Source organism: Rattus norvegicus, chromosome 1, assembly GCF_036323735.1.
Source record: "Rattus norvegicus strain BN/NHsdMcwi chromosome 1, GRCr8, whole genome shotgun sequence".
NCBI classification, from domain to species: domain Eukaryota; kingdom Metazoa; phylum Chordata; class Mammalia; order Rodentia; family Muridae; genus Rattus; species Rattus norvegicus.
This window is the reverse complement of record NC_086019.1, coordinates 54,373,570-54,389,687: the sequence shown is the minus strand read 5'-3', so window position 1 is coordinate 54,389,687 and position 16,118 is coordinate 54,373,570. Positions and strand designations below refer to the sequence as shown.

Here is a 16,118-nt window from a genome sequence, read left to right as displayed (position 1 = left end):
TTGTCATTGTCAAGCCTCAGCTAAAGCACAGTTGAGTCATTTCCAGTGTTTTGAAGTCAAAACTAACAAGATGGCTCACCAGGTAAAAGTGCTTGGCGAGCACGCGCACGCCTGTTGATCTGAGTCTCATCTTTGCAACCTATAGTGAAAGGGGATCACCACCATCTAAAGCTGTCCTCGAACTTCCACATTCCTACCATGCCGTGTGTGTGCCTGAATCCCCAGATATGCAGCACACACAATAATGTATTACTACTAATAATAATTTAAAAGTAATTTAAAAATACATTGTGCAATGGTAAAGGAAGTCCCCTGACATTTCATTCTGGGCTGCACACTATACACTAACACACACACACACACACACACACACACACACACACACACACACACACACAAGAATAACATTAATGCTACTTTAATGACTTCCTAGAAGGAGTACTTCCTTTTGATGGGAGGCTACTGGTCCATCCACTTGTTGAGGAAGCTTGTGTTTTTGCCTGACATGGGTTTGAGCTAAGGGACTTACTGTAAAATGTCCAGCTGTAAACACCACATGTTCCATGGTTCTGCTCCTACAGTTTCTCATACACAGGCATAGACGGTTCCTGTGATGTTTCCCAAGTTTCCAGTTCTCAGGAATTGCTTGGTGGCACAGCCTACCATCCATTTCCTTAGCCTTCTGCATCTAACCTAGTGTTTGACATGACAACGCGCCCATTTAAGAAACCGAGATTGAGGGACTGAATGTCTAATTTGAAAACACCACATTTGTCTCCACTGATACTAATTCTGTTTGTGGCTGGATGATTTAAGGTTGTATACAAGCAGGGAGGTAATGGGATGGGCATAGGTGATGGGGTTAGTATAGGAGGGAGAGGATGAGATGGGCATGGGGGGAGGGGATGAGATGACTACAGTGAGGAGGGGATGAGATGGGCACAGTGGTAGAGTAGGCATGGGGAAATAGGGTAGGGACAGGGGGGGAGGGGAGGGAGTGGACACAGAAAGAGAAGATGCATTTAACCTCCTACATTGACACAGAGGGTAGCACAGAGAAGCCCCAGCTTTTCTATCCCTGTGAGACTGAGGGAAGGGCCCAAGCAGAGAGTGAGGTGCAGCATCCACCTGAGCCAGTTCCTCCTCTGCATCTAAGGCAGGATGTGCTGACAGCATCACTGCCCTGTGAGGAACGAGGACACATCTTCCTTCCTGACTGGGGCCTTCCCTCTAGGGTCAGCAGCCAGTCTCCAGCAGGCAGTTGAACTTGAGCAGGGTTAGGGTTCCTCCAAGTGGTGGACAAGGAGAGGAGATGTTTAAAGGAGACTGGTTAGGACAGCAAGCACTGGGACATGATGTACAGGTGGGTGGCTGGGTCTCCTGAGGTTTGGCATGGATGTAACTCAGCTCAGCACCTTGGCTGTGCCTTTCCTGGAATCAGGACACGGAGAAGTCGTTGCACACTGGAGCTGTACTGTATCCCGCCAGCCCCAGCTCCTGTCTTCCTGTTTCTGACTGGTCCCTTGGAAGCCCAAGCCGGGGTGGAAGCAGGTGCAGGGGGCGTTGCCAGGGAACTGACATCTGCGGGATGAAGGAGAGATTAGGAAGGAAATGTGGAAGTACAGTGGTCTGGGGGCAGGAAGGGCTTAGCAAGAGGAGTGGTCCAGCGTCCAGACTCCCAGAAGTCCTGATGCCCAACCTTGCCCATGAATGACAGTGGCTGAATTTTCACAGTGAGCACCAGGCTGGCACGTGTCAGGGCCTTTGGGTGTGGGTGTGGCTGCAAGTATGGTGGCTTTGTACCCTCATCTGCAAGTGCTGGTAGATGTACTTGGGTTTGGGAAATGGCAAAGTTCTTAGCAACAAATTAAATTATAGAGACAACCATTCTCCCTTCCCTTTCCTTCCTCCAACACCTCCCTCCGCTCCCTCTCGAGCCCACAGCCTGCTGCTTTGTGACTGTCACATACCTTAAGCAGGCAAAATGGAAACTGTAGCCTGTGTATTGTAGTTTGATGCTTAAGTTTTCAGGCAAGAACAAGTTCTGGCGCACCACCAAGTAACAGAATCCTCCCAGAGGCTTTTCACATAGTTGAACCAAAATTAGACGTCATAGATTAAAGCACAAATAATCAGGCTGAGGAGGTGGCTCTGCGGCTGACGTAACCTCCAGCATCATCCTTCGGGAACTTCGGGGACCCCTTGCATTTTGCGACATGGTCTCACCTTGTTTCTCAGATCCTTAAGACAGTACCAATCCTGAGATTCATCAGCATCAGTCTGAGAAGGACTGTCCTTTGTTTTACCCAGCTTGTTAATTAATGTATATATTAACTGTGCATGTTTAATGGGGTGTCATTTACTTCTATACCCACTGGTACCACACAGTGATGGACCCCAAAGACTGTTAAATAATTGGATGCATCTCTAAGATGTAGCTGTTGGTTCAAGTTGCGGACCTTACCTGTTGAACCTTCTCACTGGGTCACGAGAGCTTGGAATCTGACAAATGGACCCACCGATGACAGATGTAATTAGGCAGAAACTCTGGTGAGCCAAGGAAGCTTTTTGTGGCTCAGCTGACAGAGTTTTAGCTCCTGAAGTCGGTTTACCTTATGGTCCTTTCCCCATCTTGAATAGATTCGTGTGCATTGTGAGAGGTGTGGACCTCGTCTGCTTCTTCTGCACATAGACACCCACCTTTCTCATGTTTTTGGTGGGTGTGGCATTAAGTGCTCACGTCTGGGTCTGCTCTCCATTCCAGTGCCTGCCTTCTTATGCTTTCGTCACACTGGATTTTGTTACTGTCTCTTCAAAGCATAATTTGAGAGTAGGCATTAAACACCTCCAGCACCACTCTTTCTGCTCAGGATCTTGTGTCTCGATTTCATGAGTGAGTCTATCCCTGGAAAGACAGCGGCGCTGGCTTTTTTTTTGCTGACTCCATGTGGTCTTCTAGCACAGTCAGCAGTGCAATGCTGTGTCTGGCTACTAGGTACACCTCTCGAGACATTCACTGAGTTTCCAAAAAGGCGCTATATTAAATATTCATTATACCCAAAGAGACAAGTGTTTGGATGACGAAGAAAGGTTGCTTAATAATGTTTGTTATTGGGAGACCCAGCAAAATACAACTCGAGACAGGTGTGGTCAAGCAGCAGTGTCTGCTTGCTACGCTTCCCTAATATGAGAAAGTTCCAGATTAATGTGACTTGTTTTACACACACACACACACACACACACACACACACACACACTCACACACACACACTCTCACACACGCACACTTATGGGCACAGACAAGCAGACTCATAGCCATACATATATGCATGCATGCATATATACATACATACATACATACATACATACATACATACATACATACATACACAGAGAGAGAGAGAGACGGGGGTAGGGAAAGTTTTAAATCTAGATTCTACATCTGAAAGAAAATGTGTAATAATTCTGAGTCTGGTCTATTTTGCTTAACTGTGGGCCCCCCTTTCCTACACAGAGTGTGACTCCCATTGCAGTTAATAGAACCCCTTTCTCTGTCCCACATCTTCCTTACCGTTCACTGGCTGGTGACCATCCAGGCTGGTTCAGCTCCTGAGCATTGTTTAATGCCGCAGCAGTGCGAGAGGCTGTGCAAGCCTCTGGGTAGTGTTGACTTTGCCCCCTGGGTCTGTCCTAGAGAGCCAGCAGTGAGGTCATCCAACCCCCACTTCAGTGAGTCGTAGCTTCTTGAAGACCCTCCATTCTGATTTCTGGCAGCTACACCAGATACACAACCCCGCCAGCCAGCAGTAAATAAGACGCCACTCTCTACGACCCCATTAGTGTCTGGGTGTCTGTGTCCATTCTGACTGGGGTGAGATGGAATCCCCAAACCGTTTTGGTTTGCATGTCTCTGATGGTTAAGGGACTTGAATATCTATTCAAGTATTTACTGATCAGTGTGTCTCCTCTGTTGACACTGTCCCACCCTTTTACTGATTGGCGTCTGTGTGTACAAGTTGCTGTACGCAGCAGATATGTGTGCAGGTACGTGGTGGTGGGGGTTGGCATTGGGTGCTTTCTGTTACACTCCCCCTTATGTTTTGGGACAAGGCCTGTCGCTGAACCTGAGCTCACTGATTTGAGCTCCCAAGACCTACCTATCTCTGGACCCCAGTGCTGGGGTTGTAAACACGTGCTGCCTTCACTAGCTTTTTAACTGAGTAGCGGGGAATCCAAGCTCAGCTCCCCATGTTTGCACAACAAACACATTCCCCCCACTGAGCCATCCCCACAGGCCCAATTTCTACAGTTCCTTATATATCCTTAATATTAGCCCCTTGTCTGATGTGACACATTTCCCTCTCTGCCGGTGTCTCTTCCCTCCCCTGGTTTTGTTTGCTGGGCAGAACAGTTTAGCTTCATGTAACCCCACTTGGCGTCACTACAGGGTTGTTCAGATCAGAGTGAGCCTGGGACAGAAGCCCACTGGGGCACTCCAGTACCTGCCTGCTGAGGTCCGGATTTCTTTCGTCTGCTGCTACAAATGTGGTTCCATTACTACAATCCCTTCTCGCTCTCATCAGGGACACATTGAGAGTGATCACAAAACACAAATACCCACACATTTATAAAGACTTATCAAATATTTAAAGGGAATATTTACTGTGAAAGGGACACCATTAAATACTAGGAACCCCTGAGGGGTTTCTTTTTCTTGCGTGCCCTGATCTTGCTAAGGCTTTTAAAGATCATTAAGACGGAGCTTGGATGGACGTAGTTTTCCCTTCTGTAAAAACACACTTGTATTCAGCAAGCCTATTTGTTCATACACTGCTGGTTTCCAGGCTGGTCTATACCAATGGTGTGCATGTACCCGATGATCAGCGTCTAGATGTTGAACAGGCATGCATTGAAGGAAGAGGCCCTCTCCTGCCTGAAGACCTGGGTCCTCTGCTGTGAACTTTTCTACTGACAATTTGATGCTCACAAACAACTTAAAATTTGTTATCCAAGTCAGTTCCCTGTTTTCAGTATCCCTTACCCAGACTTTAAGGGAGCTTGGCCATTAGACTATGTGAAACACAGCAGCAGCAGCAGCCCAGTGATGGGTGCTGCTCAATGCCACTAGGACAGCATTCCAAACTGAGGCTTTAACCTGGAATTCCTCCTGTTTACCAGTGATAGTAACAGAATGAATGGGTGGGAGGGGGGTCCACCAGCAATGCTATAGTGTAGGTCAGATGTAGCAAATTGCTTCTTTCTTTCTTTCTTTCTTTCTTTCTTTCTTTCTTTCTTTCCTTCTTTCTTTCTCTCTCTCTTTCTTTCCTTCTTCCTTTCTTTCTCTCTTTCTTTCTCTTTCTTCCTTTCTTTCTCCTTTCTTTCGGAAGAATAAGTCTATTTTCAATGACAACTCCCACTGTTAAGATGGTGTTTCTTTTCAGATGTTTTATGGTTCCCCAGTACAGCCCTTTCTCAAGACAGCACAGCTGGACCCTGCAGACAAGGGCTTGCCATTGCTCACTTGAGCCCCTCCACTACAGAACGGACGCAAATGCCTTCCTTCTACTTGCTTAAATCTGTGGGACAGGAGAGTTCAAGTGTAGGAAGAGAGAGCAGGGATTTCTTGGCTAGACTCATGACAACATTCTGTGTGTAATAGTCTTGACATTCTTTTAACATGTTCTAAGTGCCAAGTCAGGAGAGGACAGGAAGGAGGAGGAAGAAGAGGAGGAGGAAGAGGGAGAAGAGGAGGAGGGAGAGGAGGGGAGAAGGGGGAGGAGGAGTAAAAGGAGAAGGAAGAGGAAGAGAAGGAAAGAGGGGAAGGAGAAAGAAGAGGAAGAGGAAGAAGAAGAGGAAGAGGAAGAAAGAAGAAGAAAGAAAAGGAGGAGCAGGAGGGGAGGGGAAGGAAGGAGAAGGGGGAGAATATAATATTTCTAAATTAGTTCCAAGGTGAAAATCCAGGAATCATCTACAGGCAAGGTTTTTTTTTCAAATACCTTGAATTGCCCACAGAGCTGAGGATAGCTGGTTCTGTAGCTCTCTGCAGGCTGCATCTGTTATGCACGCACTGGTCTGAGGAGTCAGATGCTAATCTGCCTTTGCTTGGACCTGGTTACTACTTGGATAGGAGTGCCAGGCCAGGTCAGCGAGAAGAAGCAGGAAAACCTTTCTTAACAGGTGAGGGACTCTGAAACTGTTCTTCTCTGCAGTGGTGGAGGGAGAGCGTGCAGAGCCACACTTGCCTTGGCTCTCTTCCATCAGGACACCCAACCCCACCACACACAGCCACTCCACTTTGGATGCCCGTAGAAATGATTGTGTTTTTAATTCATTAACTAAATTTGATATATGCTTTCACTGCACAGCATAAGCTGGCCTCATACTTACAATCCTCCTGCCTCAGCTTCTCTAGGCACATACCACCATACCAGCCAGTCTGCCTCTTCAGGACCTGCTTAATGAGTTGCTTAGACACAAATTTTTTATCACCCACACCCAAGCCTCTGTAGCTTTAGAGCCCACTAATAAACCAAGGATGGTTAAATAGTTCCATTTTCAGGCAGGTTTAGGAAAAAATAAAATGGGAGGTGAAGAGTAAGTGAAAATTTCCATGATGCTGCTTCAATAAAGGTTAAAAAGTGCCTGAGTCCGGGTATATTCTTCAGTCTTAGAGGAGCCTTGAGGCAATACCGACGCCCTTCCTCAATCATCGCCCATACCCAGAGTTGAAACCTAATTGCTGAGAGCCAGTGTGCTCTGGGCTAGACTTGGTCTCATAGCGGAAACGGATGTCAGGACACACTGGGAACCAGGGATGTGCTGATGGGAGGCACCGAAAGAAAAGGGAAACTCAGACCCATCTGAACTTGGCAGCTTGCATAGGGGCTGTTTTTGGCTGGGCCTGCTGTACAGACACAGACTGGGGCAGGAGGGCTGTAAGTTGGAGGCCAGCATAGGCTGTAAAGGAAAGCACGTATCAAACTTAATGTGGTGCAGGTGTACTATACAGGCAGACAGACTTTGATGGCTGAAGATGATGCAGGACCCAAAATAGAAATGCTTACAAAGATGTAGTTTATTTAGAGAAAGGATGCAACATTGAAACAACATGCCAGGGATACATCATTGAAACTACAGGCCTGCCCTGCTGGATCTGGAGAGGTGGGCAGAGTTGCCACAGCCGACAAGCCACTCTAGATCCTATGTCCTACACTGTGGATATTATACTGGCATTGTCCTATCTATAGCCAGCACCAGTGGCTGGTCCCTTGGGGTCTCACTGAGACTAGCTGATAGCCGTCACTATCACTTCAGCAATAAATGCTGGCCACAGGGGTGTGTGCTGCTGTGTGCTGCTTGCACTAGCCTTTGTAGGAAGTGGCCAAGCCCTTGCATGACTGCTGGGACCTCTCCTCAGAGCACATGCACTAAGGGGGAGGGGTTGGGGCGGGGTGGTGCAGGGCAGTGTCTGTGTGGCCTTTCTCCTTCTGCCTCTTTGTAACCCATTAGAGTCCGTAGAGTTGACTGTGCTTGTGTGTAACCAAGTATCTATTTTATAATCTTAATACAATGTACAAAGAGTTGCTTGTGGTATTTAGTCTTCCCAAATTTATTCTCTCGATGTTTTATGTTTAACCTTTCCAGTCTTGAAAAATCAAGACCCTCAGACCTCCTAAGAAGTATGTCAAGAGCGAACGCATGTGCTATGTCTTGGTGCCCATTCCAGATGCTAACTCTTTCTCTCCTTGCTTCTCTACCCCCAGATGAACCATCTCCTAAGGAAGTCAGCAGGGTGAGTAACTGGACACATTTCCTACAGCACTGCCCCAGGACTGGAGACACGAAGTTCCTCCCTCTAACTTTCCCTGTTATCTTAGTGTCCAGGGGAGAAAAGTATAGCAGGGTCTCTGAGTACCCAGATCAGGCTCCCGTGTGCCTGCACAGCCCGGGTCTGTATCCACCTTGGGTTTAGAGGTTGAATTTACAGACTCTCCAAAGGAAACCGTGAAGGCCCCACTGCACAGCCTCCTTGGGTGGAGGTGGCACCTACATCCTAGCTACAGAGACCCCTCAGCACCATCTGCTCTGCTGTGTGCCACAGCCCACCACTGAGTCGGCTCCCATCCGTGCTTTGCCTCTGAAGATCCCTGGTTCTCAGCCCAGCCACCTTGACTGCAGAGGACCCAAGGCTGATGGCTTCAGTGAAGGAAGGGTAGTGCTCAGCACCCCAAGACACCCAGTGCTGTTCCCATTTAGAGCAAGGCGATTAAGGGCTTCAGCTGCCATAGCGAGGTGGGCGGATAGACAGGCAGATAACTCAGACAGCGACGTGCCTCCAGGACTCACATGAGGGAACACCTGTGCTTGGGTCCCCAGCACCTGTCTCAAAAGGAAAGGCAGGGGTGGTCATAGGCACCTGTGACCCCGGTGATGCCGGACATTTGAGGGACCCAGGATTTAGCCATATGCTCGTTACCAGCCACGTCCCCACCTTTCCTGTTGTTTGGTCGACACTTAGAAAGCCATTCTGAGCAGAGCAAGGAGAGGCAGCATTAAGATGAGAGGAGATCTCAGCTCTCGGCTTCTGGACCAGGCCAGTCTGTGGGCATGTCCGTGGTAGCCATGTGCTGTTGTACTCTCAGAAATGGGATAGTGACAGGAACAGAGTCCATTTCTAAGTTTTTATTTGTAATGTTGACTTTTTTCCCCGAGTAGGGAAGCATGTATTAGAGAGTATTAGGAAGCATGATGCCCGCTAGGATCTCAGCAGACAAATGCTTTGTTTTTACTAAGCCTGGTGTACGAGCTTCATACTTAGCTAGAAACCTTCCATTTCCGGCGTTCTTGCTGGTGTTCCTTGGCCCATCAGCCCTTCCCCTTTGTTGTCTTGTGACCCACTGCTCTCCCACATCTTCCACCCACCCCACCCCACCCCCATCCCCCTGGCCAGTGTGTGCCCTGTGAACTGTGAGTTCTACAGCAAGCTGCCCTCCGTCCTGGTTGTTTCTGCTTTTGCTCTCATTGGACCATCACGATTAAAGACGGTGTTTACCTCTCCGCCTGTATGGTTAGCCCACTGATAGTCATCCATTGGTTTTCTCATTCTCTGGGGAAAGCAAAACAGATGCTTCCCTAAAATCCATTTCCTGCCAGCCCTGTAACAAAAGTTAGCTTTCGTCCTGGGTGTGCTGAGATGCGACCCACACTGTGGTTGCGTGGGCGGCCATTCCTAAAAACCTTTTGAGTGTAGTGGTACATCTGGGGGCTCCTTGTCTCTCTCCCTTTTAACAGACATCTACTTGCAAATAGATGGCTAGTTTCCCCGCACCTCTTTTGGCTGCTCACGTCTGTGTCTTACAGACTGTCCTGACAGATGAGACAGAGGGGGACCTTCAGAGTTAAGTGACCGGGGGCCTTGAGGAGACAGGGTTAAAATGTCCCCCTGGGAGTGTGACTGCCAGAGTTTTCTTGGGTGGACGGGTCGGACTGCTTTGCCAGAGTCTGAGATTCTCTGGCATTCGCTTTTACCCAGCCTAGTGAAGGCAGTGGCCGTACCGCTCCCCTTTACTGTGTCTGTATTCTGAGGGAGAGATGACGCTTACTGTCAGCCCAGGCGTGGGGCTGTACCAGGCTGTCCCCACAGTAAACTGGGATCCTATGTCATCCCTAAATTTAACCAGGATATTATTATTTACTCAGTGAGTCATTCTTTTGGGAAAATGATATTAAGGAAGCCCAAAGTGGCCCTTTCCAGTTCGGTTTTGTTGAACTTGAAACTTAGGCAAAGTTGTCTTTAGACTTAGGGGTGCAGTCAGTCGCCATAGTTAGCCAGACTCTCCCCTGCCGAGCTTTCTCCTTGACTCAGGTGACTTGGTAAAGAAAGAGAAGGCCATCCAACGACAACTTAAAAATAACCACTTTCCATGAGGTAGTCTGCTCCTCCCTCCTCCTTTATATACATGAAGTACCCATTGCTACATTGTGGGGCTTTCTGGATGACCCGGTTTTCTGATGCCTCAGGTCAAGAAGTTCAGTGTCACTCCCTGCTATGCTGTGCCGTGTGTCCTCCCTCACTGTTCTAGCAAGCAGGGTGATCTGCTGGGTGAGGCTACGGCAAGGGAGCACTGTCCTTCTCCAGAGGGACTGGGGAAGAACAGGGCTGCAGGTGGCAAGGAGCTCCCAGGCACAGGAATAGTTGTGGGCCGGGTGGGAGACCAGGGAAGGTGACGACCAGGTGCAACAGGTAAGCCATGATGACCTCTCATATGATATGAAGGTTCCAGCAGGCTGAAAACAGCAGTTCACATGGTGGCTCACAACCATCTGTAATGGGATCCGATGCCCTCTTCTGGTGTGTCTGAAGACAGCGACAGTACACTCATATACATGAAAATACATAATTATTTTTTAGAGAAGCATGTAATTAAGACAGTTTTGTTGACTTCATAGTATTCAGATGGTTAGGTTACCGGATGAAGACACATCAGGTAGGTGTTTTGCCACAGCCCCCAACTGAGAGCAGCCTGCATATTACATAGAAGCAAGGGGCCCGAGAGGCTGAACTTCTGATCCTTCAGGAAGAGTTTTTGACTTCACAGACATGATTTTCACCTTGGTACTTAAGTCCTTCACATCTCTTTGCTTACTTGCTAGTATTTCTTCTTTGAAATTTAATCTCGTTACCAGTAGGGAGTATAGACCGGAAGCCGGGCTGTGGAGCAGCAGGGGCAGGAAGGACACACTGCTCCTCGCTGAGACTGCTCTTCCAAGTACCCACATCCCAGAAAGCCAGAGTGCTCCCATAGAAGATCCTCCCTCAAGGATCATGTCATCAGCTGCCCATGGGCAGTCCACAGGAAAGGACACCTTCTGATCCCCTATAACTGTAGTTAACAAGACAACCACAACAGTGTGGTGTGGGAAATCGAACCCAGGTCTTCTAGAAGAGCAGCAAGTACTCTTAACTGCTTGAGCCATCTCTCGAGCCCTTCTCGGGTGGCTTTCTTTTCAAACACAGGTTTACATGTGTGTTGTATACATATGTGTTTATGTGAGTATGTTCATGTGAGTGTGTTTACATGTGTGTATATAAGTATGTTCATGTGAGTGTGTTTACATGTGTGTATACATGTCTGTTCATGTGTGTTTACATGTATGTGTTTACATGTGTGTATACACATATGTTCATGTGAGTGTGTTTACATGTATGTGTACCTGCATGTTCATGTCAGTGTGTTTACATGTGTATATACATATATGTTCATGTGAGTGTGTTTGCATGTGTGTATACATGCATGTTCATGTGGTTTTGTTTACATGTATGTATACATATGTTTATGTGAGTGTGTGTATATGTGTATATAGATGTGTTTATGTGAGTGTGTGTGTGCACCTATATGTGTGTCTGTCACTGGATTTTCAGGTGTGTATGTATGCTTGTGCCTCTGTGCCTCTGTATGTGTGTGTGTGTGTGTGTGTGTGTGTGTGTGTGTGTGTGTGTGTAGGGGCTTTAGCTAAGAGGTAGCTTTATATGATTTGAGATAATTCTTATGGACAAGCATGTGGAAGGCCAGCAGAGAACCTGTCATCACTTGGATAATGAACAGATCCAGGAGACTCGGAAACCGTGCTAGTAACGCTCCCTAGTGTTGTGACACAGTACCTGGGACTGACAACCTGATGGAGGAGGGGCTTGTTTCGGCTCACAGTTTGGGGGATGACAACAGTCTATCCTGGTGGGAAAGCGCTGCAGCCACGTGGAGCAGCTGTCTCCCTGCAGCAGAGATCGGGGAGTGGAGATGAAGGCAGGTACTCAGCTCACTTTTATCTTTCAGGGCAGCCTATGGAGTGTTACCAGGGTAGGCTGTCCCTCCTCAACCAATCTAGAAACCCCTCTCAGACATGGCACCCAGAAAGCTTGCTTCCTGGTGCTTTCTAGATCCTGCCAAGTTGACAGCATTCACCAGCAGTGCGGCACCCAAAGAACACGTAAAAGATGCTGGGCCCCAGACAGGCAAAAGAAAATGGGAACATTCTTAACTCTGGAAATGTGGTGTCCCAGCACGTGTTCCTCTCGAGGAAGGTTGCTACACCCTAGTGAGGAAGAGCCCTTGGGATGCCAGCCAGGGAAGCCAGACTTCTCACTGTCAAACTCTGGCTTAAAGTTGCTTCAGGCACCGAACTTGTGAATGCATGAAAGAACGCCTCTTCCCGGCTGGTGTGTTTCAGCCTTTAACGGCTGGCTATTCAGGTAGCCACAGGAGCTGTGGGAGCCTCCATGGGGCTCAGCTCCAAGCACACCAGCATTCCAAGGGGATTCAATATAAAAGGATTACCAAGGCAAGTCAGTGTGTCCTTCTGCTACGTGGGCACAGCTCTCAGTGTTACCGGATCTTCTTGCTTGCACTTCAGACAAAGCCCACCACTGTACCAGCAGCGGATTGAACACACGGACCATTTGTCTACGAAGCGTTGTTTCTGACTGTGTGCCGATGGTATGCAGGCACGTCCTATGGTAGCCAGTGGGAGCCTTTTACCCTGAAACTCACTACAACGAAGCCACACAATGGCAGGTTCTAAAGACGGGAGTGGAACATTCCTTTTCCACAAGGTTTCAAACAGTTAACCCGTTTTACCTCAACATTCTCAGCGGCCATAAAGCCACACCAGGGTGTAGATATTTAAAGATATTACGACAGGAGAATTGTTTGAAGCCCAGATGAAGAGCTGCTTCTAGTCCTCTGAAGCCCAGGCAGTGTGAACGTTGCCATTCAACACACGTCCTTATTGTGAAGAGAGAACTGTGGAAAATACCTACAAGCAGTGAGCCCCGATGAATCCAGATGGCCTGCCATCGCAGATTCTCATTAGGTGTTTGATTTATCTGTGAACGACATAGGCTGCTTGCTCACTGTTTTCTTGTTTATTTCCCCCACTGCTGAGAACTTTAATCGCCAGGGACGGACACCCTGAAGCCCATATGCTGGTTTCTAGCAGTGACGTAAGCGTCAGACTTGTTTGCTGTGGATGATTCTTAACTCTTGCATCATTCTCCTTGGCCTGAATTATCTGAACGGCCCCTTGCGTCCTGTTGCTCTTTTTGCCCCGAGTTAAATCAGTTCATAGTCTTTAACAAACCCCTGAACTCAATATTCTTCATTTTACTGTTTCCATTCGCCTTGCATAGAGCTGATGGGACTACCCTTCCAGAAGCAGACCCTATTAAACAAACAGTAGAATCCTGCCTGATTCCCCAGCTCGGTGTGAATCCTTTGGGCAGTGTCTGAGGGGAGGCTGCCCTCACCCTGAGCTGGTGCGGCCCGCGTGTTCTCCTTCCACTCAGTCTTGCATCTTCCCTAGCTTTCTCCAAACCCCACATTCTGCTCTCAGGAACACACCTTGCTCCCTTCACAGGCGTGCAATGTTCATCAGAGTCACTTTCCAGGACAGGTAGGGAGGGCAGCTGCCTTTTCCCTTCTCCAAGACCTCTAGGGTAAGCCTCCTGCGACCCTGGGAGTAGCTCTTCTTACCCATTCTCTGAGGCATTGTTGGAGGTGGATTCCTGGGTCTTACAGATGTTAGGCGGGTACTCACCACTGAGCAGCCAGCCATTCCCAGTCTGCCACTGGGCATCTAAAATAAACAGTTGCTGGAAGCCAGCCCCTCCCTCCACACTCTCTGTGTGTCCCTCTCTGCCTCCGTCCACCTCCGCCTCAGGCTTGTGAACCTCCTTGGTCATTCCCTGCCAATGCTCAGTTGTAGAGTAGCTAGGATCCTCCAGCTTGAGTTGTTCGTGTGACCAGAAAAAAAGTCTTTATTTATAGCCTTGCTTACTTGAAAATCCTCAGCTGAGCTGGAGAGACAGCTCAGCTTGTAAAGTGCTCACTCTGCAGGCTGAGGGTGCCGGCTCAGTCTCCAGGATCCACAGTGTAGACAAATGCCAGACACCCTGAGGCATCACAGTGAGGAGGCACCATGGTGACCACGCAGTGACAGTCGAGGAGGACACAGTAAGATTTCGCCAGAGATGCCATGACATCCGTCGGAGAGGACTTTGGACACACTTTGCTTTCATTTTTCTGGCCCGTTGTGAGGGGCTGTTTCCAGTGGGGTTACCTTTGATTGCTTGACACGAGATCGATAACATGACAGAGAGAGAGAGAGAGAGAGAGAGAGAGAGAGAGAGAGAGAGAGAAACTGCTGGGTGCTGACCTCAGTGGGAACAGACTGTTATTAAAGGGTTATTGCGAGAGAGAGAGAGAGAGAGAGAGAGAGAGAGAGAGAGAGAGAGAGAGAGAGAGAAGCTGCTGGGTGCTGACCTCAGTGGGAACAGACTGTTATTAAAGGGTTATTGCCAGACTGTGAAAAAGGACTTAATGTGGAGACATTTGTAACAGGTCTCAGCTACCCATGTGTCCACTTGATGAATCTCCCCCTACTCCTGAGACACAAGGAAGAGAAACATCCAAAGGACAGGGATTAAGCCCAATGGTAGAGCACTATTCCAGCAAACATGAGGATCAGTTTTCAGAATTCACACCCACACACAAAAACCCAACCAGATAAACTCCACATATCTAACACAAATTTTGACATAGTCATTCTCTCTGTTCGACTTTCCTGCTGGTCAGTTTGAGTCTCAGAAAAGCATGTTCCCAGGACTTGGGGAGGCTTCAGAGTTAGTAGAGACTCTCGGTTGACAGTAGAGAAGGGCTGTTAGGACAGCCTAATATTCAATGGAGCTCTTCAGAACAATTCACATAGGAGCCTTCTCAGGCTATCACCTGCACAGTGCTGTGCAGCCAGCTCCGGGATTTGAACTGCCCGTGAGTCTATTCTGTCACCACTCTGGTGCCTTTGTGAAATGGGAGTCTGGAAGAGTCTCAAATTAGAAAACAGCTGGGGAGTCATAACTGTCTGTTCCCGAGATTGAATCCAGCAGTAAATCACCACAGATACAGTCTGGTGGCCGGTGGTCAGGGTAGAGGTTGACATCTAGTTTTGCTGCCTTCCTCTCGGACAGTTATGGAGGTAGGAAGCTGCACGCTTGTGGAGAAGGAGGGAGAAAGTCTGCCTCATATGCTGTTAGTTGCTCTCCTGGGCCTGCCCTCTCACATTCTTGATTTAAAACTCTCAAGCCTGTGAGCTGGCTTCCCCCAATATTTTATTGAGGAGTCTGCTCTGGTGATCACATTGGGTTTCTGCCCACTCGCCAAGAACTTTATGGTTAAAGACCTGAGGGCTGCCCTGTTGATAGGACTGGGATACCTGATGATCTGGCCAGGACTAAAGCTCTCCACAGATCAGACCATTCTGGTTGCAGCTTTGATGATGTCTGTTGTAGAAACACCACTCTCCTCATTTCTGGACAGTGAATGCAGACACTTGGTCCCCTGCCATCCTGAGGTTTAAGTTGTGAGTGACGTCAGAGTGGGATGTCAGATGGCAGCGGTACTCATGCTTGTTCTGGGCTCTAAGGACTCCAAGCACACGCTCTTCACATAGCCAGATCCCCAGGGACAGCTGTAAGCCATGGCTTGGGGTGGGAACCCGGCCTCTATAGTCGCTCACTGTAGCTCACTAGTCTTGCTGTCTCTGCCCTATACTCAGGGAAGTGCTGCTCTTCCCTAAGCACTATGTGGTCCAAATGGTCCGTGTAGGGGTTCACTGAGACCCCTCCAGACACTGACACCCTCCCATTACAGTGTCAGCAACAGAGGGACCGTTCCCCAGTGTGGAATGAGTGACCGATGGAGTCGGCCGTTCTCGCCACAGATAGATTTTACCCATGACAGATGTATCAAAAGGAACAGATCTTTAGAATGAGAGATGTCTGAGTGGCCCAGAAACAAAGAGGCATCGAAGCCAAGTCCCTGAGTACGCAGGGCAGGGACGGGGAAGTAACAGACAGTGTCCCTGGTGAACAGTAGCCGTGTTCTCTGGAGGGGCTGCTCTGGTTTCTCAGTGCAGTGGGAAGCCTGGGAAAGATTTTCAGCTGAGGAGTAAGAGAATTGTGTTTTATTTTTAGCCTATAATGTTTGCGACTTAGAAAATAGAGTTTGTAAGGCAAGCATGGGACAAGGAGATCAGTGAGAGGCTTTGGCTTCCATTCCTTAGGA

At 48.4% G+C, this 16,118-nt stretch overlaps 1 protein-coding gene across 16 annotated transcripts in view; it reads left to right on the top strand.

The window, feature by feature from the left end:
* Pde10a (phosphodiesterase 10A) overlaps window positions 1-16,118 on the top strand; it is a 452,326-nt gene that overhangs the window by 375,981 nt on the left and 60,227 nt on the right. For all 16 annotated transcript variants that reach the window (XR_005491608.2, XM_039089171.2, XM_039089160.2 and 13 more), the window contains one exon: window positions 7,764-7,792. Coding sequence is in view for 11 of the 16 variants with exons in the window: in XM_039089171.2 (XP_038945099.1) it covers window positions 7,764-7,792 (29 nt within the window). In the remaining 5 variants the exon portion in view is untranslated. The remainder of the gene's footprint in view (window positions 1-7,763; window positions 7,793-16,118) is intronic.